The sequence below is a fragment of the Ornithorhynchus anatinus genome, chromosome Y2 (assembly GCF_004115215.2).
Source record: "Ornithorhynchus anatinus isolate Pmale09 chromosome Y2, mOrnAna1.pri.v4, whole genome shotgun sequence".
Taxonomy (NCBI): domain Eukaryota; kingdom Metazoa; phylum Chordata; class Mammalia; order Monotremata; family Ornithorhynchidae; genus Ornithorhynchus; species Ornithorhynchus anatinus.
In genome coordinates this window covers 2,618,391-2,641,187 of record NC_053176.1, presented here as the reverse complement: position 1 = coordinate 2,641,187, position 22,797 = coordinate 2,618,391, and the positions used below count along the sequence as shown (strand labels likewise).

Sequence of the window (22,797 nt, the reverse complement as noted above, 5' to 3'; positions counted from 1 at the left end):
CTCTGCTGCCAGGAAGCCCATGGAGAATAAAGAAGAAGTTTGTGGTTTCCCCACCCTCCCTCTTAATTGCCCAGAGTGAGCTGTGAGGCTACATATCACTCCAAAGTACCAGAGTCAGGGATAGGGCTGGAATCAGCTTTTAGCAGAACCGGGAGCACTTAAATGGAAGAAAGAGCCAGAGTAGAAAGTTAAAAATGGCCTCCCACTACTCGGTCTATCATTTATATTTATTGAGTGTACTTATAGTAAGCGCTTGGGGGAGCTCAATATAACATTATAGCAAATTTCCTGCCCCAAAAAGTTTCAGTCTCATAACAACTGTGATATTTGTTAAGCACTTAGTATTTAAGCACTTACTATAGGCCAGGCACTGCAGTAAGAGCTGGCAGGGAATATAAGCAAATTGGGTTGGATGCAGTTTCTGCCCATCAGGCTCCCAATCTTAATCACCATTTTACAGATGAGGTAACTGAGGCACAGAGAAGTTAAATGACTTTCCCAAGGTCATACAACAGAAAAGTAGCAGAGCCAGGATTAGAACCCATGATCATTTGACTACCAGGCCCATGCTCTATCCCCTATGTCACGCTGCCTCTTACAATTCAAAGAGACTGAGTAGCCTGTTTGTTTACTGGGGAACAACAGTGGGTTAGCAGAGAGGCTACTGAACGTGATGAGAAAGCCTGGGATTTGGTTAATTTCCTTGGATACTAAAGGTAAAAATGAGCTTTTCAACAGTTCAACTGTCCTCTATCCTGATACCCTTTTTAACTGATCCTAAACCAGGCCCTTGCAGTAGTCCTGGAACCAGAGGCATTGTGTCTTCCTTTTTTACGGTCCTGGATGGAAAAGTCACTTCTCTTCTGGCTCTGAAATATTATCCTGGCCCAATTCTCTCATCCTCCTTTCTGTTCGTAGGAGACAAAGGACCAGGCAATGTGGGCAGTCTTCCTGCTCCACCTGTGCCCTTGCCCCATCTTGGTTTTTTATGGAAACTTTGGGTTTTACTCCAAAGACTGAATTGTGCCTGAAGTTATGCAGTGTTTCTGAAAACCTGAAATTGGTCATTCCAGTTTGAATTATGTACTTCTCCTGAAAGTTGAGATGGGGGTGCACTTCAGTTTCAAGACTACCTCTAACGAGTGTGAGTGCCCAAGTGAAAATCTTTTATACACATAATGCCCTAAAAGGGAGATTTGGGCCGTTTGCAGCTGGGTGAGCATCATATGCCCCCAATTGTTAAGAGGAGAAAAGATTTGTCCTCCCATAAGCAGGATGTGAAATTGTTTGGGCAACAGCAACGGCTGCATGCCCTGAGCTATTCCCACTATCTTACCAGAGTCCTGGACCTAGTGGTACACTGCAACATGGCTGGTTGACAGAATGGCTACAGTCAGTGATAGTAGAACAGTATGCACAGCTCTGCAACAGCTGCAGTCGCTGTTGCACCTTGACTTGTGAGGTCAGCCACAGTGAGGTCAGACTGGTTGAATATGGGTTGGAGGGGTCTGTTTCAGCTTCCTGAGAAACCCAAGGGAAAAGGCCAAGGTGTAGAGCCACAAAACCCACCCAGAAAAAAAGCCAGAAAATAAAAAGAGAGCTCAGTTGTTTTACACACAACTGCCCAACTAGAGAGAGTGAAGCCAGAAAGCCTTGGGAGGGGCCTTGGTTCCAATCAGGACCTGTGCCATATGCAGGCAAGGACGGTTGTTTCAGGAATCCTGGTCAGAGCAGATTGGGAGGGAAACCTGATCCAGTAATTACTGGGTAGCTCACCAGAACAAAGGAGAGTTTTTAGGGCTACCAGGAGACAAGAACTCCACATAACCCTTTCTCTACACTGCTTTCAAGTTGCCTTGCTCCAGAAGCCAGCTCCAGAACAAGAGCACTAGACATAAGACAGTGGGCAGGAGAGCCCATGGGTTCATGGTCAGCAGCTGGATGGCAACCCGGCTGTCAGAGTCAGGTTTGGAAGAAAATAGCCACCCAGAACAAAAGCCTACAGAGGCTGTTGTAGGCATCTGGAGATCAATAGTTTTTAAAAACAGCATTTTATTGTTTAGATGGTTTGATACAACACAGCTTTACTTTCACTCTGAATTTGAAATGACTGTACAACTGAATACAAAGAGGAATAAAAGTACCAAAATAAAACTTGTGATTCTCTATTCACGTGGTTTAAAGCAGTCATGTACGCAACCTGTAGCAGCAATTTAAGTTCCCTTTGGAAAAATATGAATTCTACATATATACCATTGTTTCCTCTTTAATGCATGGGCTGAGATTACTAGGATTATCTTCCTTCTTAGAAAATGAGAGACAAAAAGAGAGGAAAGGAGAAAGAGAATAAAAGACAAAGGGAAAGCATGTAGTACTTAAATATTTTTTGAAACGCGTTCACTGACATGAAAGCACTCTGAAGGCTATTCAAAATAGGTTATAGGGTCTTCGCTGTAATTGCTTTCACAGACAAGTGTTCAACGTAGTGACTGAATTCTTAGCATTAAAATCATTACTTTGAAAAAAACAAAACACCTGAACATCACACAATAATTTCAGAAGCTGCATTTCTTTGTATAAGCCCTGAGAAAGAAAAAAAAGAATCAAACAAAATATAAAGACAAATTAGCTGAACATGCAAACTATGCCTAAGAGTCACCCATAGTTTAAACATATTATAAACTTCACAGCTTAACATTGAGGGGGAGGAGGGGAATCCATAAACAAACAATATATTTCTCAAACAACTAATTAAAATGCTAATAAAATGTGGCAAAACCTTATCATGATTAGGATGCAGATAAAGTCTAAATAAAACTTTTTAAAACAAGTGATTATTGCCACCTGTTGTTCCAGCTACACTGCTGGAAAACTGATTACTCCCTAGATTATACTGCAGCACAGAGATTAGTAATGGCTTCTCTCCCACAAGATTGTGGTTTAGTGTGGAGAATTGAAAAAAAAAGGAAAAGAAACACATAAGAAACCAATAATAATTATAATAAAAATTAAAGGATGGTTTTTAATTAAGTAGAACATACCTAGTAAAGTTATAAAAGGAATCAATGGTTCTAATTTATTTTAGATCTGGAGTAAAACATTTTGTCTTTAGTCGGTCCGTCCACAACACTTTTCTTTTTGATTAAAAATAAAAAAAAAAAAACAAACCATATATCAACTTTTTTTCTTTCCATATGCAAGGGTATCATTTTGCTTTCTATCTTAGACAGTTTTTATGCCTCAGAATCTTGGGCAGTTGAATTTCAGCCAACAGGAATTTGTGAGAAATCAGAACAAAAAGGAAAAATGAAATGTATGTCTGTCTGCACCAAGAGCTATGGTTCAAGGACAAAAATGTCTCCTTCCTTCCCAACCTCTTGAGAAAAATCAGACAAGGGGCATCAGTCAGAAAACAAAGAAGAACGGTTGCGGGTAGTGGCTAATAGGAGCGAGGGAGAAGGAGTTCAAGAGGAGGAAAAAGCGCAAGGAGTTCCTGACAACACTACGGCTTTTAGGTCCTAGAGACTCAAACTAAAGGACAAGAAAATGCTTAGCTGCCACAAGCCTAGCTACAGTAGATTTATTTTTCTTCCCCTTGACACTAGTGGTTACAGTGGGTTCCACTGTGGGCCACAGGATGTTGGTTGAAAAACTTACATCTGTGCATCCAAAGGTTCGGACAGTCAAGAGAAGTTGCTGGAAATGCCCAAGCTCATCTTCAAGCACCCAATCAAAACTGCAGGAAGATATGTTAGTTTTATTATAGAGCTGAAATCTGAAGATTATCAGCAACAGTACCATCTCCACTGCTTGGCAAAAGTGTCTGGCGGGCCTGCTTATGAACTATAAGACTGAAAACTTCTCTTGAAACAGATTTCATCCCTGCCTGCTTTTCTGCACACGACCTTTAACACTTTCTTTGTGTTTCAGATGGATCTCTCCCCCTGCCAGGCCTCCCACCTCCATTAAAGGTGCAGGCACAAACACCCACACCCAAGTTCATGGGAATACTTTTATCCTCTCCCGACCCCTTGCTCTGCCCAGATGTTCCTCTGCCCACTTATGATGCCTATTGACTGGCCTCTGCCCAAGCCTCCAGGCACTGATGACAGGTTCCTTAAAGTAGAGTAGAAGTGAGTTGCAGTGGCTGTATGCTGGTAAAAACTTCAATCAATCATTTCATAGATATCTAAGTTGTGTGGGTGATCTCTGAGGACAAATATTGCCCATTGGTTTCTGCTAACTGTACAGACTAGCAAACTGACTCATTAATACTACTACTACTACTACTAATAATGATATCTGTTGAAGCAAAAAAGAAAATCAAAGATTTATAACAGCTGTGCATAATTGCCATAGGCTAACTTGCTAAAGAAACTCTTCTCTGTATGTTCAGCCAGGAAAGAAAGTCTTAAAACATTAACAAGAACAAAATTTCTAACACCAAAGAGTGGGCACTAGTTTGCGATTGAAGATAGTATCTCTCCTAGTTTTGGCTTGTACCAATTCTGAATACCTTCCTTACCCACAACTCTGAATACCTGGAGCCAGATTACAATTCCACCACAAAGTAAAATGCAAAAAGAAGTCAATTTGAGAAATGCGTGTCTCATCCACATTTCCCCTGGTACTTTTAAATGAAATTTATGACGTTTTCTTCCAGTTATTCGCCAAAGAGTATCCAATTGCATTGCCTTCTTCCCAGTTCCAGCTCAGAGAACAGACAACAAAGACTATCACAGAGATAGAACGAGCTGCACACCACCATTACAAAAAAAGTAACATTAATGCTTAAATGAAAAAGGTCCTCTCCAACTAATTCATTAAAATACTTGTTGTTTTTTAAATCGTTTTGGAAAAAAACTATGATATTAAAAGATCTAGCAAAGTAGTAAGGCACTCATATCAGTATACATCAGTATACTGCAGTATCTTTGCATTATCACACTGAAAAAGCTATGGCACTAGATCCAGTCTGCCAAACTTCCATGCTTGGTTTCTTCCTGTCACTTCTCATCAAAGGTCACTTGAGGAAATCTCTCCTGCCACATATTCTAAATACTTTGCTCTGCTGGCTTTAGTTTGTACAATGGTGATGGAGGGACAGGCAAGGCTGAGTTCACAAAGTCATTCCATCCCCACCAGCTGAGAAGCACTGTCTGTGGAGGCAAAAATGTGATTCACAGGCATCACTTTGCCATGCCCACCCAGCAGGTCCTGAATGAAAACTGATGGGCTCCTGCCATCAGTGTTACCCTGAGACTCCTGCTCTTGAATGCTCCCTCCAAGAGCTGACTGCTGTGCATTCTTGCTTGGCTCAGGCAGACCAACCCCAGCCAATCCCTCTCCAGCAGACTCCTCCTTGTGAGCCAGATCCTTGACCGCTCTGGTCAAACTCTCCCTCTGGCTCTGGGTGATGGCCAAATGGCTGCTTAGTGCCAGATTCAAGTCGCCCTCGTTCTCTGAGATGGGATTTGCACTGCTGTGTGCAGACTCATTCTCACTGTTACATTCACTCCTTTCCTTCTTGGCCCTTCTTTTGCTTTGGTGCTTGGTATTTTTAACTTTCTGGTGGATGCGCTGATGACGGACTAGGCTGTGTTTCAGTGTGAAGGTCCGCTCACAGGTCTGACACTTGTAAGGCCTTTCTCCTGGAGTACCAAGATAGAATGAAAAATCATTAAATTTACATAGTGGGAATTGAAGCTATAAAACAACTACCTAGGTGAGAAACCTGAAACTTTCCTTTCCTCTTGACCTGCAAATTTCAGTGCATAGGTGGTCTTTCTGTGCATATGTTTTTTTCCTTTCCTTTTGCCTAGCAACCAATCTGTTTTGAGAGCCAGAGACCAGTTTTGAACTATTATCTTTCTCCAGGGCTCTGAACAAAGCTGGAGCAATGGCATCTTCGGAATAAATACCATTCAATGTGATCCTCTCCTCCTTTGCTTTGAGAAGTGACAAAATATTGTGAGCACATAAAGCAGTTCTGGACTTTGTCAGTGGCCATTTTAGACTGACGAGCTAAGCTTGATGAGCTAAGCATAGTTAGGAGTCAGCTGACACTCAGGGTAAGTGACTCCCTGTCGACCCCGTGAGAGGCCAGGGATGAGAAACTGCTTCAGCTTCACTTCTTTACCGAATGTTTGGCATCAGACCCAGCTTCATTCTCAAAAGCATGGGCTATAGGTGTTGGAGTGGCCAAAGGAAGACGACCAGGAAGAGATCATTTCTGTAAAGGAGGGCACAGACTGATACTGGAAACAGCATTTCTTCCCAAATCATAGGCTTGTTTATAGGCAAGCCCTCAGTGCCTGCTTACATGGCTCCCACTGATGTATTCAGAATGTTACTTTGCACTCATTAGATATTGAATAAATTCAGGCAATTGATTGGTTGATTTTAGCTGCAGAGTTAGAGCAGCTACATCTCCTCTTTACAAAGGCAGAACTGTGTAAGCATTTGACCACATCACTTGTTCTGGAGTCCCAGAATATCTTCTACGAAGGAGATCAAACTCTGGGCTCTTTCAAATCCCCTAATGCATGACTGACAGCAGACCTTAGTTCAAAGCAGATTAACAAGAAGATGGTGTAAAGGGAAAAGCAATGGGAGAAGCAGAAGACCCTGGGCCAAGGTGATATAATAATAATAATGTTCGTATTTGTTAAGCGCTTACTATGTATGCAGAGAACTGTTCTTAGCGCTGGGGTAGATATAGGGTAATCAGGTTGTCCCACGTGAGGCTCACAGTTAATCCCCATTTTACAAATGAGGTAACTGAGGCACAGAGAAGTTAAGTGACTTGCCCACAGTCACATAGCTGACAAGTGGCAGAGCCGGGGTTATTCCGACTTTTGGAAAAATCGGTCAAAGAGTTCATATTTGGCATTTTGCCTGGATAACTGTTCCATTTTTTCTCTCAGAGCACAAAATATCGAGATGACTACACTTGGATTACCTATAATTTTACTAAGGACTAGAGATGGTGATCCTCAAGGAGCAAGTCTTTGTTCTTGGGTATGCATAGATACACACTGCTTAAACCCCTCCAACAACTTGTGAGTAGGAAAAGACAAAGTCAGAGAAGGAAAGGCAACCCAAATTATATTCCGTTACAATCCAGATTTCTGAAGGAAGATGGCCATTGGCTTTCAAGAAAGAAGTAGCAAAATCTTCATATTCCTCAAATTGAGGTTTCATCACTAGTCAATTGGTAAATATTTTCAGATTTTTCATCCCAGAGTTTGAGCTCCTTTGAGGAAGGTAATGTGTCATTTCTTTATTTTGTCATTTCCAATTGCATCACAGCACTATTGCTATTTCTACTACAACTACTACCATTATAAACAGCATGGCATAGTGCATACAGCATGGGCCTGGGAATCAGAAGGTCATGGATTCTAAGCTCAACTCCATTTGACTGCTGTGTGACCTTGGGCAAGTCGCTTAACTCCTCTGGGCCTCAGTTCTCTCATCTGTAAAATGGAGATTAAGAAGGCGGTGAGCCATATGTGGGACAGGGATTATGTCCAACCCGATTTTCTTGTATATATGCCAGTGTTTAAAACATTGCCTGGCAAATAGTAAGCACTTGACAAATACCACTATTATTATCATTACTGTAGTAGTAGAATAAGTTACTTTTAATTTTGGTCATAAAGCTATTTCAACTGCTTTGGGTGTAAATGGGATGGTAGAGATCCAGTCTCAAGTCTCTGCTGCAAAGTTCCTAGAAATAAGAATTACTAGGAGGTAACAGGAGGCAGAGGGGGAAAGACATTTAATCCCTTGTCATTAGAATGTCCTGCTGGATCCTTGGGGCAGATGCCAAGGCAGGCCTCTCTGATGGGCAAGTGGGCCTAGCAGGTCTATAGGCCATGGGAATGTTTTGGCACTCAGTCCTGAATCTTCTCCAATATGGAAACACACATGCAACCTCATGTATAACAAATATTTGTGAAATTTGTTAAATGTTTACTACATGCCAAGCACTGTACTAAGCACTGGGATAGATACAAGATCTTCAGGTCAGGCATAGTCTTTGTCCTACATGAAGTTCTCAGAGTCTAAGTGGAAGGAGAACAGGAATTGAATCCCTGTTTTAGCATATGGGGAAAGAGAGGGCAGCATATGGCGAAAGGCAAGGCACAGAAGTGAAGTGACTTGCCCACAGCAGGCTCATGGCAGAGCTGGGATTTGAACCCAGTCCCCTGACTCCCAGTCCTCTTGCCTTTCCACTGGGTCATGTTGCTTCCCCATAACTGACCACTGTACAACTCATAACTAATCTCTACAATCTCAGGGATGGCTGATGGGCCCCTGAGCAGATTACAGGGTTTAGCAACAGGAGACATAGGGGAAAAGGCATGTAAACCCCCGTCATTTAGAATGTCCTGATGGATTCCTGGGGCAGATCCCAAGGCAGACCTCGCTGATGGACAGGTGGGCCTAGCAAGCTAAAAGGCCATGGATATGGTTTGGCACTCAGTCCTGATTCTTCTCCAATAAGGAAACACACAGCCAATTTCATTTCCCAACATCCTTATGGGTCTGGATTCAACAAAGTAGCTTTGGACCACTTCCAAAATATGATACTCTTAAAATCCTCTGACAACTTGCCAGTGTGAAAAGACAATAACGCAAATCACAACAGTGTGGGAACTGCTGAATTCCAGAGCCTTTGGTTCTCATGAAAGAACAGATGTAGTAAAACCTTCCTATTCTTCGAAGTACTGATTCATCACTAGTCAGGTTGTAAATATCTTCATTTTTGTCATCCCAGACAGAGCATTTCTGGTAATTGATGTGATAAGGAAGCTCTCCTACTAATGAGAAATTTAATATAAATTTATTATAAATTAATGTAATGTAAATTGAGGGTGCAGACTGTCATAAACTGAATAGATGCTGCAAACCCTGAGAGGAAGGGGTCCAAAACAGACACAGTTTCTGAAAAAAATATTTGAGTAGGATTATGAGTAAGTAAGACCTTGAACCACATTATAAGAACCCAAGTGGACAACAGTCTGATAAACAAATGGTTACAATATATACTGTTGCACCTATTTTACAAGGCTGTCCCTTTTACTCCCAACCAAGGGATAACACTGCCAGCCATATCTGATTTCTTTGCCTACATTTTTTTCTATAAAAAGATGTTCTCTCTATTTCATGTGCCTCAAATGGCTTCTTTTCTCAAAGCCAGTGGCATTCCTTTGGACAAGTGGGGTTTTAGATGGAGTAGTCCAAAATGGTACAATAGGGACAGCAGCTCAGCCCCAGAGGAATCACCACTGTCTCTCCTTTGTTAAGGGTCAAGAGCAGATAAGGTTTTATGGGAAATAACTCTGTTGTATTATATTTTCCCAAGTGCCAGTACAGTACTATGAACAGAGTAAGAACTAAATAAATTCCACTGAAGCTGATAATGATGGACAAACACTTTGGCTGTGATCCTGAAGTGAACTAGGGCAATTTGTTACTGTCCTGGGCCCTCCACATGAGAGAAGTTGGGCAGAACTCCAATGTGGGCTCTGGAAAATGTATTTTACCAGCAAGTTGGAAAGAGTTAAAATTTGAGGATCAAGGGACCTTTCTTCTCATCCTTTTCTGAGGGCTACCAGGGTTCCTGCTCCTCCCTTTCTGTTTCAGTCTCATTCTCTCTTTACCTGTGTGGGACCTCATGTGTCTTGTCAAGTCTTGCAGAGACCAGAACCGTTTGTTACAAACAGTGCAGACCTTTTTCCTCTTGTCTGCCTTGCTGATACTTTTCGCCCCATTGGTCTTTGGTTTCTTGTCATTGTCACTCTTCCCAGAGGACTTCCTCTCTAACATGTTCTCTCCCTCAGAGCCACTCTCGCTTTCCTCATTCTCCTTTCCAGTCGGGGCCTTGCCCACCACTGGGGACTCCACCACTTTCAAATTTACCAGCCTCTCTTCCTGCTCAGGATCTATATCGCCAAAAGGGGTGTCTGAGTTCCCTTCTGGTCCACTCCTGCTCTCATCCTCACTGGTCTTCTCATTTCTCCTGTGTTCACGTGTATGAGACTTCTTGTGGCGGCTCATGGATGCAGTGAACTTGACACTCTTTCTACAGATATCACACGCATATTTCTTTTCATTTTGGGAAGACACACCATTGGCCCCCAGGCTCTGATCACTGTCTGTAAGCTTGAAGTCCATTAGCTTGCTGGCAAAATTGAGGTCAAGGCTTTTACTGCTGATGGAGTCATCCTCATCCTTCTCTTCCAAACCTTCCTCTGCCTCCTCTTCCTCCTCACCTTCTCCTTTTTTTTCTTCTTCGTCCTCTTCTTCATCTTCTTCTTCCTCCTCCTCCTCATTACTCATACCTTCTTCATCAGGTGAATCAGCTTGCTGCTTATCTTGTCCATCAGCAGGGCAGTCTTCTTCTTCATGGCTGAGCACAGCAACTGTCTCTGGCTGTTTCTCTCTGGAGGTCAGGTCTAATATTTCAATTCCCGTGGCTGGCATCTCTATATCAGACTGACTATCTGTGTGAGAAAACAAAAGAGAAGAGTTTCAGTTGCACACTTACTAATCTGGAACTGGGACTATGCAAGTCTTGCCAACAGCACTTACCTGGAGAGGTTTTCTCCCTGTTGGCTAACTTCCTAGTGCTACTGAAATCCAGGATCTGGTAAAAAGAGGTGTGCTCTCAGGGGGTAGAACACAGGGGCTGAAGGCAGAACACAGTCATTCTCAAGATTAGCCTTTGCTGTCAGAAGTCTTTGGCCTGAACATAGCAGAGCATTTAGACACTTAAAAGCAGTCAAGACCTCATAAGACTGCATGGAGGAAGCTCAACTCCTAAGAGGAAAACTAAGGCAGAGATGGACAGAGGAATATAGTGTAAAGATAGGATTCCTAAGACAGGATAGCTTTTTGCAATATAACTATCCTTAGTATTAAGGCAACTGTGAATGCTTATAGACTGTAAACTCATTATAGCCAAGGAACATTTCTGCTAATTCTCCAATAAATCAATCAATCATATTTATTGACTGCTTACTATGCATTGTATGAAGGTTTTGAGAGAAAACAGCACAATAACAGACACATTTCATACCCCATACAGAGGGGAAGACAGACATTAATAAATAAATAAATAAATAGTGCATAAGTACCTAAGTGCTGTAGGACTGGGCAACACCAAACAGAGTAAGGAGGATGATAGAGAATCAAGGTGGGATAGGACAAGTGATTGTAGTAGTGTTGCTGCAGTTTGGATGGACAGGAAAACGTGGATTTGAGTGATGTTGTGAAAGTGGAACAGACAGAACTTACTGATGGATATGTATTGATTGATGGATTATGTGTTGATGGATTGAATAAGTATCTAAGTGCTGTATGGCTGGGCAACACCGAATAGAGTAAGGAGGATAATATGGAATCAACGTGGGATAGGACAAATGATTGTAGTAGTGTTGCTGCAGTTTGGATGGAGAGGAAAACGTGGATTTGAGTGATGTTGTGAGGGTGGAACAGACAGAACTTAGTGATTGATTGAATATCTGTTGAATGAGAGAAAGGAGTCAAGTATAACAACAAAGTTATGGGCTTGTGAGACAAGAAGGATAGTGGTGCCATCTATAATGATGGGAAAGTCACGGGAAGAAAAGGGTTTGGGAGGGAAGATACGGCGTTTTGTTTGGATATGCTGAGCTTAAGTGATTGGAGGAAATCCAAGTAAAGATGTCTTGAAGGCAGTAGAAAATGTGAGACTGCAGAGAGGAAGAGAGATCAGGGCTGGAGATGTAGATTTAAGTATCATCCACATAGAGGCGGCAGTTGAAGCCATGGGACCGAATGTAAAGTGCCTACTATGTTCTACGCGCTGTACTAAGCACTGAGATATAGACAAACTAATCAAGTTGGACACAGTCCATGTCCCATACGGGGCCTTAGAGTTTTAATCTCCATTTTACAAATGAGGTAACTGAAGCACAGAAGTTAAGTGATTTGCTCAAAGTTCCACCACAGACAAGTGGCAGAGTTGGGATTAGAACCCTTGTCCCAGGACTATCTACTGGGCAACAATGCTTCTCATAACTAATACTTTCAAATTCCAGATGGCCTGTAGCATAAACATTGGTCCATGTAGCTGTGTGGTTTCTTATAGATCCTGGATATTTGGGGCCAGTGGCCTTTTTTTAAGGCAGGACATCAGGCAGTAGGACTAATGAAGTCTACGTAACCAGCCTAAAGGAACTGAAGATGATCTTTGGTATTTTTTGGCTCTTCCTGTCAATTTAGTCTGTAGGGGATTATGTGCATACTTCCTACAGGCAATGTGTGAATTTAAGTGGCATGGGAAATATGGGTAACAAAAGGCATAATCTGTGATCTAAACAGAAGTTTTGTAGGCTTATTGATTCTTGATTTAGCAAGGCTGTTGAAACTGGGAAATGTATGAACAAGGAGCAGTTAAGTGAACACACAGAGTAATAATAATAATTGCAGTATTTGTTAAGCACTCATTATTTGCCAAGTACTATGCTAACATCAGAACAGACTAAATTGGAGACAATCCTCATCTCATATGAGGCTCACACTCTGATGGGGAGGAAGATATGAAATCTAAATCAAAGGAATGTTTAAATTACTCCAAAATCACATTAGAAAAAGTGATTGAAAAAATGAGTTAGGCAAAAACTTGTTTTGCAATGAGAAGAAAAATGAAACAAAAATGCATTAACCTCTGCAAACAAAACAGAATGACTTGCATTTTAATTAACAATCTTTTCACTAGGTGGAAGCATTTTGATAAATTCTTTATTCTCACACTGTGCTAGGAGTGGCAATAGTTAAATAGTGGTGATTTAATGAAAGAAATCCTTCCCAACATATGGACATTTAGTAGTTTGAGAAAATAAAGTTATTTTTCCAAGAGTTTTTCCTTTGCCCACCTTCAAGCACTTAGGACAGTGTTTTACATGCAGTTAAGTGCTCAATAAATACAATTAATATTATAGTAATAAATACAATTAATAATAATATCCCCTTTAAATCAGCATGGCTCAGTGGAAAGAGCACGGGCTTTGGAGTCAGAGGTCATGAGTTCGAATCCCAGCTCTGCGACTTGTCAGCTGTGTGACTGTGGGCAAGTCATTTAACTTCTCTGTGCCCCAGTTACCTCACCTGTAAAATGGGGATTAAGACTGTGAACCCCACGTGGGACAACCTGATTCCCCTGTGTCTACTCCAGTGCTTAGAACAGTGCTCTGCACATAGTAAGTGCTGAACAAATACCAACATTATTATATTAAGTCTGCAAATTTAGTATTATATAGTAATTAGACCGATTAGATTGTAAGCCTGTCATTGGGCAGGGACTGTATCTGTTGCCGATTTGTACATTCCAAGAGCTTAGTAGAGTGCTCTGCACATAGCAAGCGCTCAATAAATACTATTGAATGAATGAATACTTGACTCTTCACTCCCAATTCTCCCCTTCAGTCTATGTCTACATTTATTAGGTTTTTCCAACACATTTCTAGGATCAAACCTTTCCTTTCCATCCATCCCAACGACCACCCTAGCTGGTGTAGGCACTCGTCCTATATCAATCTGATTACTGAATCAGCCTTCTTACTGGTCCCCTTACTCCAGTCCCCATTTAACTCTGCTGTTCCCTCATTTTTCTAAAATGTCGTTCAAAACAGATGAAGTCACCCACTCCTCAAAACCCTCCAATACCTACCTATTCCTCTTGATATCAAGCTGAAACCCCTGATCACTGGCTACACTAGTTACCATGAGCCCTCTTCCTTCTTATATATCCTCTTTTCCCCTACATCTTGGCATGCACACTTTGTTTCTCCCAAGTTCATCTACTAACTGTGCCTCATTCTCTCTGCCTCTGACCCATTGTACACACTTTTCCCTCCTACCCTGACCATCCTTTCCTCACATACACACTTTAAATATATAGGACCAATCAATCAGTCAATCAATGGCATTTATTGAGTGCTTGCTGAGTGCAAAATACTGTACTAATAGTTTAGAAAAATGCAATGTAAAAAACTTAGAAGACACATTTCCCAGCCCTTAATAATTTTACAAACTAGAGTAGAGCACTGCACAACACTAGAATTCTCCTGAATTCTCATTTCCTACATTAGGAGACTTTCCCAGGACATATCCATCTACAGGCTACATATAGCATTTATGTTTACTTACCCATCCTTGGCCCTCAAGCACTTTTTACTTATTTTAACTCATACATGTTTATCTATTACCCTTCCATACCCTTATTATATAGTAGAAGCATGTTTCTTTGTCCTACTCCAACTACTTGTGAATGGCTTAAGTCTGTCCTTCCTTCATTCATTCATTCATTCGTTCGTTCATTCATTCGTTTGTTCGTTCATTCGTATTTATTGAGTGCTTACTATAAGCACAGCACTGTCCTAAGTCTTGGAGTGTACAATTTGGCACTTGGAGTGTATAATTCCTATTATGCTGTAAGCTCTAAAGGTGCAGAGACCTTTATTCTCCTATTCCACTGTGCTCTTCTAAGCACTTAGTATAGTGCTCTGAACTCAGACGGGACTTGCTGTTTTTAAAAATCTCACTGAAAGCTATAGTTTCCTTAAATTAACATTAACTTTAAACAGCTCCTCTCCCATCTGAAGAGCTCTCTTCTCCACTGTCCTTAAGGCTACAGTGTAGGTTGTGTTAGGTTCTCCTGAGATGTGTATTAACTCTGTCTATTAAGGAACACCCAGGCAATTAATGGCATTTACTGAATACCTCCGGAGTACTAAATACCTTACTAATTATTTGGGAGAGAACACGAGATGCAAGAAAAATGCACCCTGCCCTCAAGGAAACCTATTTCTAAACAGTTAAGGCTGTAGCAAGAATATAGAAGCAGTACAGAATGAATCAGCTTGAACAAATAAATGAATGTACACCTGTAAAAATATGATTTAAAAATGAAATATGGATATGAAGGCTGAAGAGAGAAATTCAAGTACTAGAGATGGGTGGTGAGCTGACGCTACTGGGCTACAACCCTGGGCTTTGAGGCATTTAATGCACACTGGAGGAAAATGAGTCTAAGAGAATTTACTCTTCCACTTTCTTTATGAAAACAAATTTGTCCAAGGTCATACAGCAGAGAAGTGGTGGAGCCAGGTTTAGAACCCAGGTTTTTCTGACTCCCTGGCCTGCATTCTATCCACTGGGCCTCACTACCGAAGCCATCAGTCATTCATAATAATAATGTTGATATTTGTTAAGCGCTTACTATGTGCAGAGCACTGTTCTAAGCGCTGGGGTAGTCACAGGGGAATCAGGTTGTCCCACGTGGGGCTCCCAGTCTTAATCCCCATTTTACAGATGAGGTAACTGAGGCACAGAGAAGTTAAGTGACTTGCCCAAAGTCACACAGCTGACAAGTGGCCGAGCCGGGATTCGAACCCATGAACTCTGACTCCAAAGCCCGTGCTCTTTCCACTGAGCCACAATATCAGTGACTCTGCTAAGCAGTTGCAAAAGTACAATACAAGACAGTTTGGAAGGATACCTGTCCAGAAGTTAGCAGCCTAGAGAGGAAGACAAACGTTCATATAAATAAATGTCATGGCTGTTTCCATAAGTGCTGTGGGACTGATGGAGGAGTTGAATATCAAGTGCTTAAAGAGAACATATCAAAGTGCATGAATACTTCAATATGATTTTTTAAAGAGTTAGCTATGGTTTTATTTAAGTTTTCACTGTAAGAGTTCCCAGAACACACACTGTTGGCAGTTTCTGCTGACAAATAATTTTTAAATGTAATTATCAAAATCACAATAGGTAACAGAAAAATATTTTCCCTGATAGCAACTCCATAAATCCTTGGTCCCTCCCTGATCATCTTATCTTAGCTTCAGCAATTCCCATTTTTTTATGGAATTCTAGACTCCTGCCCCTGCCCCCTTCTTTTAGCTTCATGGATACATAGACTTTTGATCCTCATCCTGACTCAGTAAAGAGAACCTGTGATGGAAGTCAGGAGATCGGGGTACAAGTCATTCGTTTGTTCATTAGTTCATTTGTTCTATTTGCACATCACTGTACTAAGTGCTTGGGACTGTATAATCCAACAATAAACAGAAACATTCCCTGCCCCAAACAAGCTGACAGTAAGGAGGCTGGGAGACAGTTATTTATATAAATTATAGATATGTACATAAGTGCTGTGGAGCTGGTAGTGGGGATGAAAGAAGGGAACAAGTCAGGGTGAGGCAAAAGTGAGTGGAGAAGAGGAAAGGGCATTTAGTCAGGGAAGGCCTCTTGGAGGAGATATGCCTTAATAAGGCTTTGATGTCAGGGACAGTAATTGTTGGATTTGAGGTGGAAGGGAGTTCCAGGTCAGAGGCAGGAAGTGGGCAACAAGTTGGTGGTGCAATAGACGAGACCTTGACACAGTAGAAAGGTTAGCATTAGAGTAGTGAAATGAGTGGGCTGGGCTGTAGTAAGAGAATAGCGAGGTGAGGTAGGAGATTTGCTTAATGAGAGAATGAAGTTTTTGTGATTAAGTTAGTTTTTGTCTGACGCAGAGGTGGACAGATAACCACTGAAGTTTCTTGAGTGGGGAAAAATAGCTTATTTTTGTAGAAAAATGATGCAGGCAGCAGAGTGATGTATGGACTGGCGTGGAGAGAGACAGGAGGTTGGGTGGTCAGCAAGGAAGCTAATGTGGTAAGTAATCCAGGAGGTCTAGGATGAGTAATCATATTAATGTGGAAGCAGTCTGGATGGAGAGGAAATGGGGGACTTTAGTGATGCTGTGAAGGTGGAACTGATAAGACCGAATCATGGACCGAGTATCTCGGTTGAAGAGAGAAGCTAAGAATAATGCCAAGGTTATGAGCTTTTGAGAAAGGAAGGATGGTGGTGCCATCTACAGTGATGGGAAAGTCAAGGAGAGTTTCGGTGGGAGAACAAGGAGTTTTGTTTTGAAAATGTTAAGTTTGAGGTGATGGAAAATGTCTTGAAAGCTGGAGGAAATGCTAGCCTGCAGAGAGGGAGAGAAATCAGGAATGGAGATGTAGATTTAGGAATCATCCTTACAGAGATGGAAGCTGAAGTGCAACAAAGTCCCTGCTTTTGGAACTTGGATTCTGTGATCCTTGGTTTCCTCATCTGTACAAGAAGAATAAGGTATCTGCTCTCCCTCCCTTTTAGACCGAGACACTTGTGGAACTGATTATTCATTCATTCAATTGTATTCATTTAGCAGTTACTGTGTGCAAAGCACTGTACTAAGTGCTTGGGAGAGTATAACAATAAACAGACACAATCTCTGCCCATAACAAGCCAGGTTTACTGAAAAGACTTAATACCAAAATCACCATGCTGAGAAGCAGCGTGCCCTAAATGGATAATGCACAGACCTGGGAGCCAGGGGACTATGGTTCTGATGCTGGCTTTCCATTTGTCTCCTGTGTGACCTTGAGCAAGTGACCTAACTTCTTGATGTCTCAGTTCCTTAACTCTAAAGTGGGGATACAATACTTGTTATACGCTCTCCATCACTGGACAGGGACTTAAATATCTATCCCAGCAACTTAGGGCTTGCAGAGCACTGTAACAGAGTAAACTCTTGACAAATAATGCAATTAACTATCATCATGGCAATGACAATTATTAAACCCTATGTATTAAATCCTGAGGTAGGTGAAGTCCCTGTCTCACACCTGTATCACACAGTCTCTTATCCCAATTTTACAAACATGGAAACTGAGACCCAGAGAGAGTAAGTGACTGGTCCAAGACAAGGGGAAGACCTGGGTCTTCCAACTCATCCTTTATTAGGACTGCCTGATTTTTAATAGTCTTCTTAGACTCACTGAACCCCATTTTCTTGATCACCTTGTCCTTTCCTTAAACAATATTTCCTTAAATAATCTTTCCTCTTTATACGATTATCTCAGTTAAATTAGACATGCACCCTCAATCTTCACTAATTTCACATTACTTTGGAGAATTTCTCAAAAAGAGCAGAAATCACTATAAAAATGATTTTCTACACTGGGGCTTAGAATAGTCCTTGACTATGTAAGCAGTAAACATCATTATTGTCATAAAACAACATTTGTGGTGAATTGGAAAAAGTAACTCCTTCCTCCAACAAAATTAACACCTGGAAGCAAACCATGTTCAGAAGGGTGCTTCAAATTTAATTTCACCCACTATTTTCCTCAAAAGTTGCCCTACAACTCTACCCAAACTTACTTTGGGAGGAGGAAAAAGCACTGCACTTATGGTTTTCATATAAATGCCTAAGCTGCTTGGTTTGAATATGGAATAACTGTTTTAGTACCATCACAATGTACCCAGGTGATAGTGAACTTCATTCTCTCATTAAGCATATCTAAGCTCAGTTTCAGGGCCATGCTGCCCTGACATGCCCTGAAATGCTGCTTAATTGACAAGACCCTCTCTCTGGCTGATTTAAAAGGACAGTGCCAAATTCCCACAAAAGAGATCTATCAAGCTACTCAACTGTGACTCAGAAAGTCGGGCCTGTCCTCGGGAACATCATGGATGATGATCTACAAGGGATGCCATCCCTCAGCCCCAAGTGGGGAAACAGAGGTGTGGGAAGTCAAGAGACTACCTCTCACCTTACAAAACTCTCACCCTTTCACTCCTCTCCTTCTTAACTTCTAATTTGAACTGCTCAGTCTCCAATGGCATCTTCCCCTCTGCCTTTAAACATGCCCATATCTCCCCCATCCAAAAAATCCCTCTCTTGACTCCACTGCCCCCTCCAGTTATTCCCCCTCCTCCCTTCTACCTTTCCTTTCAAAACTCCTAGATTGAGTCGTCTACACTTCCTGCCTCAAATTCCTCAACTCCAACTCTCTCCTGGACCACTTCCAATCTGTCTTCCATCCCTTCCATCCCACCAAAACTGCCCTCTCAAAGGTCACCAATGACCTCCTTCTTGCCAAATCCAATGACTCCTACTCTATCCTAATTCTCGATGACCTGTCAACTGCCTTTGACGCTGCTGACCATCCCCTTCTCTACATGGGGTTAGCCAACCTTGGCTTCACAGACTCCATTCTCTCCTAGTTCTCCTCTTATCTCTCTGGCCGTTCATTCTCTCGGTCTCCTTTGCGGGTTCCTCTCCAGCTTCCCATCCCCTAAATGGGTTCCTCAAGTGCCAGTTTTTGGTTCCCTTTTGTTCTCCATCTAAGCTCACTCCTTTGGTGAACTCATTCACTCCCACAGATTCAACTATTACCTCTAAGCAGATGACACCAAAAATCTACTATCTCCTCCCCTGTTCTCTATCCCTCCCTCTAGTCTCATATCTCCTCCTGTCTTCAGGACATCTCCACCTGGATGTCCGCCCACCACCTAAAACTCAACATGTCCAAGACTGAGCTTCTTATCTTCCTTCCCAAACCCTGTCGTCTCCCTTTCTCATCACTGTGGACGGCACTACCATCCTTCCCGTCTCACAAGCGTACACCCTCGGTGTCATGCTTGACTCTACTCTTTCATTCACCCCACACATCCAATCCTTCACCAAAACCTGCCGGTCTCACCTTCACAATATTGCCAATATCCACCCATTCCTCTCCATCCAAACTGCTACCTTGCTGGTACAAGCTCTCCTGATATGCCAACTGGATTACTGCATCAGCCTCCTCTCTTACCTCCCATCCTCCTGTCTCTCCCTGCTCCAGTCTATACTTCATTCTGCTGACCAGATTATCTTTCTATAGAAACTCCCTGGGCATGTCACTCCCCTCTTCATAAATCTCCAGTGGTTGACTATCAACCTTCGCACGAAACAAAAACTCCTCTCTTGGCTTCAAAGCTCTCCATCAACTTCCCCCCACCTCACCTCTTTTCTCCTTCTACAGCCACCCTGTTCACTCCGCTCCTCTGCTGCTACCTTCCTCACGGTGCCTCGCTCTCGACTGTCCCCACCATCGAATCCTGGCCTACGTCTTAACTCTGGTCTGTAATGCCCTCCATTCTAAAATCCGCCAAATTGGGACACTTCCCCCCTTCAAAATCCTAGTGAAAGCTCACCTCCTCCAGGAGGCCTTCCCAGACTAAGCACCCCTTTTCTCCTGCTCCCTCTCCCCCCCTTTGCTCTACCCACCCTTCTCACCCCACAGCACTTGTGTGTATAATGTATACATATTTATAGTTCTACTTATTTTATTAATGACGTGTATATAGCTATAATTCTATTTATTTATGTTGATGCCACTGATGCCCGTTAACTTGTTTTGAAGTCTGTCTCCCCTCTTCCAAACTGTGAGCCCATTGTGGGAAAGGATTATCTCTGCTTGTTGCTGAATTGTACTTTCCAAGCATTTAGTATAGTGCTCTGCACACAGTAAGCACTCAATAAACATGACTGAATGAATGAATGAACATTTCCTCCAAGATACTTTCCCTGATTAAGCCATCCTGTTCTGTTTTCGGACTCCTTTTTGTGCCACACTTACTTGGTCCCTCATTCATCCTCCCTCCCATCCCCACAGCGCATATGTAAACATCTGTGTACACATCTGTTATCAATCAAAGAATCAATTAATTAATATTAATATCTGTCTCCCCCTCTAGACTTCGAGCTAGTTGTGGGAAGACGTGTCTTTTGTGGTTATATTGTACTGTCCCAAGCTCTCTGTACAGTTCTTTGCACATAAGTGTGCAGTAATTATGACTGACTGAATGAATGAATGAAAAGGCTTTAGTGGTCTGGAGTTTTTATTTGATGTGAAAAAGGAGCAACTAATGGAGGTTCCTTGGGAGTGGGGTGACGTGCTGGGGTAGACACAATGTGGGGGCTTAATTAATAATTATAATAATAATAATAATAATAATAATGTTGGTATTTGTCAAGCATTTACTATGTGCAGAGCACTGTTCTAAGTGCTGGGGGGAGATACAGAGTAATCAGGTTGTCCCACCTGAGGCTCACAGTCTTAATCCCCATTTTACAGATGAAGTAACTGAGGCACAGAGAAGTTAAATGACTTGCCCACAGTCATTCATTCAATAATATTTATTGAACACTTACTATGTGCAGAGCACTGTACTAAGCACTTGGAATGTACAAATCGGCAACAAATTGAGACAGTCCCTGCCCAATGACAGGCTTACAGTCTAACTGGGGGAGACAGTCAGACAAAAACAATAGCAATAAATAGAATCAAGGGGATGAACATCTCATTAAAGCAATAGCAATAAATAGAATCAAGGTGATGTACATCTCATTAACAAAATAAATAGGTTAATAAAAATATATACAATTGAGCAGACGAGCACAGTGCTGAGGGGAGGGAAAGGAAGAGGGGGAGGAGCAGAGGCAAAGGGGTAAAGAGGGTTTAGCTGAGGGGAGGTGAAGGGGGGGTAGAGGGGGAGCAGAGGGAGTAGAGGGAAAAGGCGAAGCTCAGTCTGGGAAGGCCTCTTGGAGGAGGTGAGCTCCAAGTAGGGCTTTAAAGAGAGGAAGAGAATTAGTTTGGTGCAGGTGAGGGAGGGTATTCCAGGACAGCGGGAGCCCGTGGCCCTGGGGTTGATGGTGGGATAGGCGAGAACGGGGGACAGTGAGGAGGTGGGCGGCAGAGGAGCGGAGCATGCGGGGTGGGGAGTAGAATGAGAGAAGGGAGGAGAGCTAGGAGGGGGCAAGGTGATGGAGACCCTTGAAGCCTAGAGTGAGAAGGTTTTGTTTTGTGTGGAGGTTGATAGGCAACCACTGGAGGTTTCTAAGAAGGGGAGTGACATGCCCAGAGCATTTCTGCAGGAAGATGAGCCAGGCAGCGGAACGAAGAATAATGTGGAGAGGGGAGAGACAGCAGGTGGGGAGATCAGAGAGAAGGCTGACACAATAATCGAGCCAGGATATTATGAGAGCCTGTAACAGTAAGATAGCCGTTTGGGTGGAGAGGAAAGGGCGGATCTTGGCGATATTATAAAGGTGAGATGGGTAGGTTTTGGTGATGGATTGGATGTGTGGGGTGAACGAGAGAGCCAAGTCAAAGATGACACTGAGGTTGTGGGCTTGAGAGACGGGAAGGATGGTCGTACGATCCACAGTGATAGGGAAGTCAGGAAGAGGACAGGACTTGGGAGGGAAGATGAGGAGCTAAGTTTGGACATGTTGAGTTTTAGGTGGTGGGCAGACATCCAGGTAGATTCGAGCCTAAAGGGAGGGGGAGAGGACAGGGGCAGAGATGTAGATCTGTGTGTCATCTGCATAGAGATGATAGTTGAAGATGTGAGAGTGAATGAGTTCACCAAGGGAGTGAGTGTAGATGGAGAACAGAAGAGGGCCAAGAACTGACCCTTGAGGAACCCCAACAGTTAGAGGATGGGAAGGGGAGGAGAAGCCTGCAAGGGAGACCGAGAATGAACAGCTAGAGAGATAAGAGGAGAACCAGGAGAAGACGGAGTCCATGAAGCCAAGGTGAGATAAGGTATGGAGGAGAAGGGGATGGTCAACAGTGTCAAAGGCAGCTGAGAGGTCAAGGAGGATTAGGATACAGTAGGAGCCACTGGATTTGGGAAGGAGGTCATGGGTGACCTTAGAGAGTGCAGTCTTGGTAGAGTGGAGGGGATGGAAGCCAGATTGGAGGAGGTCCAGGAGACAATGGGAGTTAAGGAATTTTAGGCAGTGAGTGTAGAAGACTTGTTATAGGAGCTTGGGAACTAAGGGTAGTAGGGAGATAGGGCAATAACTGGAAGGGAAAGTGGGGTCGAAAGAAGGTTTTTTTAGGATGGGGCAGACATGGGCATGTGTGAAGGCAGAGG

General features: G+C 42.6%; 1 protein-coding gene across 6 annotated transcripts in view; it reads right to left on the bottom strand.

The window, feature by feature from the left end:
* Positions 1–2,032: 2,032 nt before the first annotated feature.
* LOC114808660 (ras-responsive element-binding protein 1) overlaps positions 2,033–22,797 on the bottom strand; it is a 205,919-nt gene continuing 185,154 nt past the window's right edge. For 5 of the 6 annotated variants that reach the window (XM_039910969.1, XM_039910971.1, XM_039910970.1 and 2 more), the window contains 2 exons: positions 9,672–10,514; positions 2,033–5,651 (listed from right to left, as the gene is read on the bottom strand). In XM_039910969.1, the coding sequence (XP_039766903.1) occupies positions 5,128–5,651; positions 9,672–10,514 (1,367 nt within the window). In that variant the 3' untranslated portion in view covers positions 2,033–5,127. The remainder of the gene's footprint in view (positions 5,652–9,671; positions 10,515–22,797) is intronic. The other variant, XR_005659696.1, reaches the window with a different exon arrangement.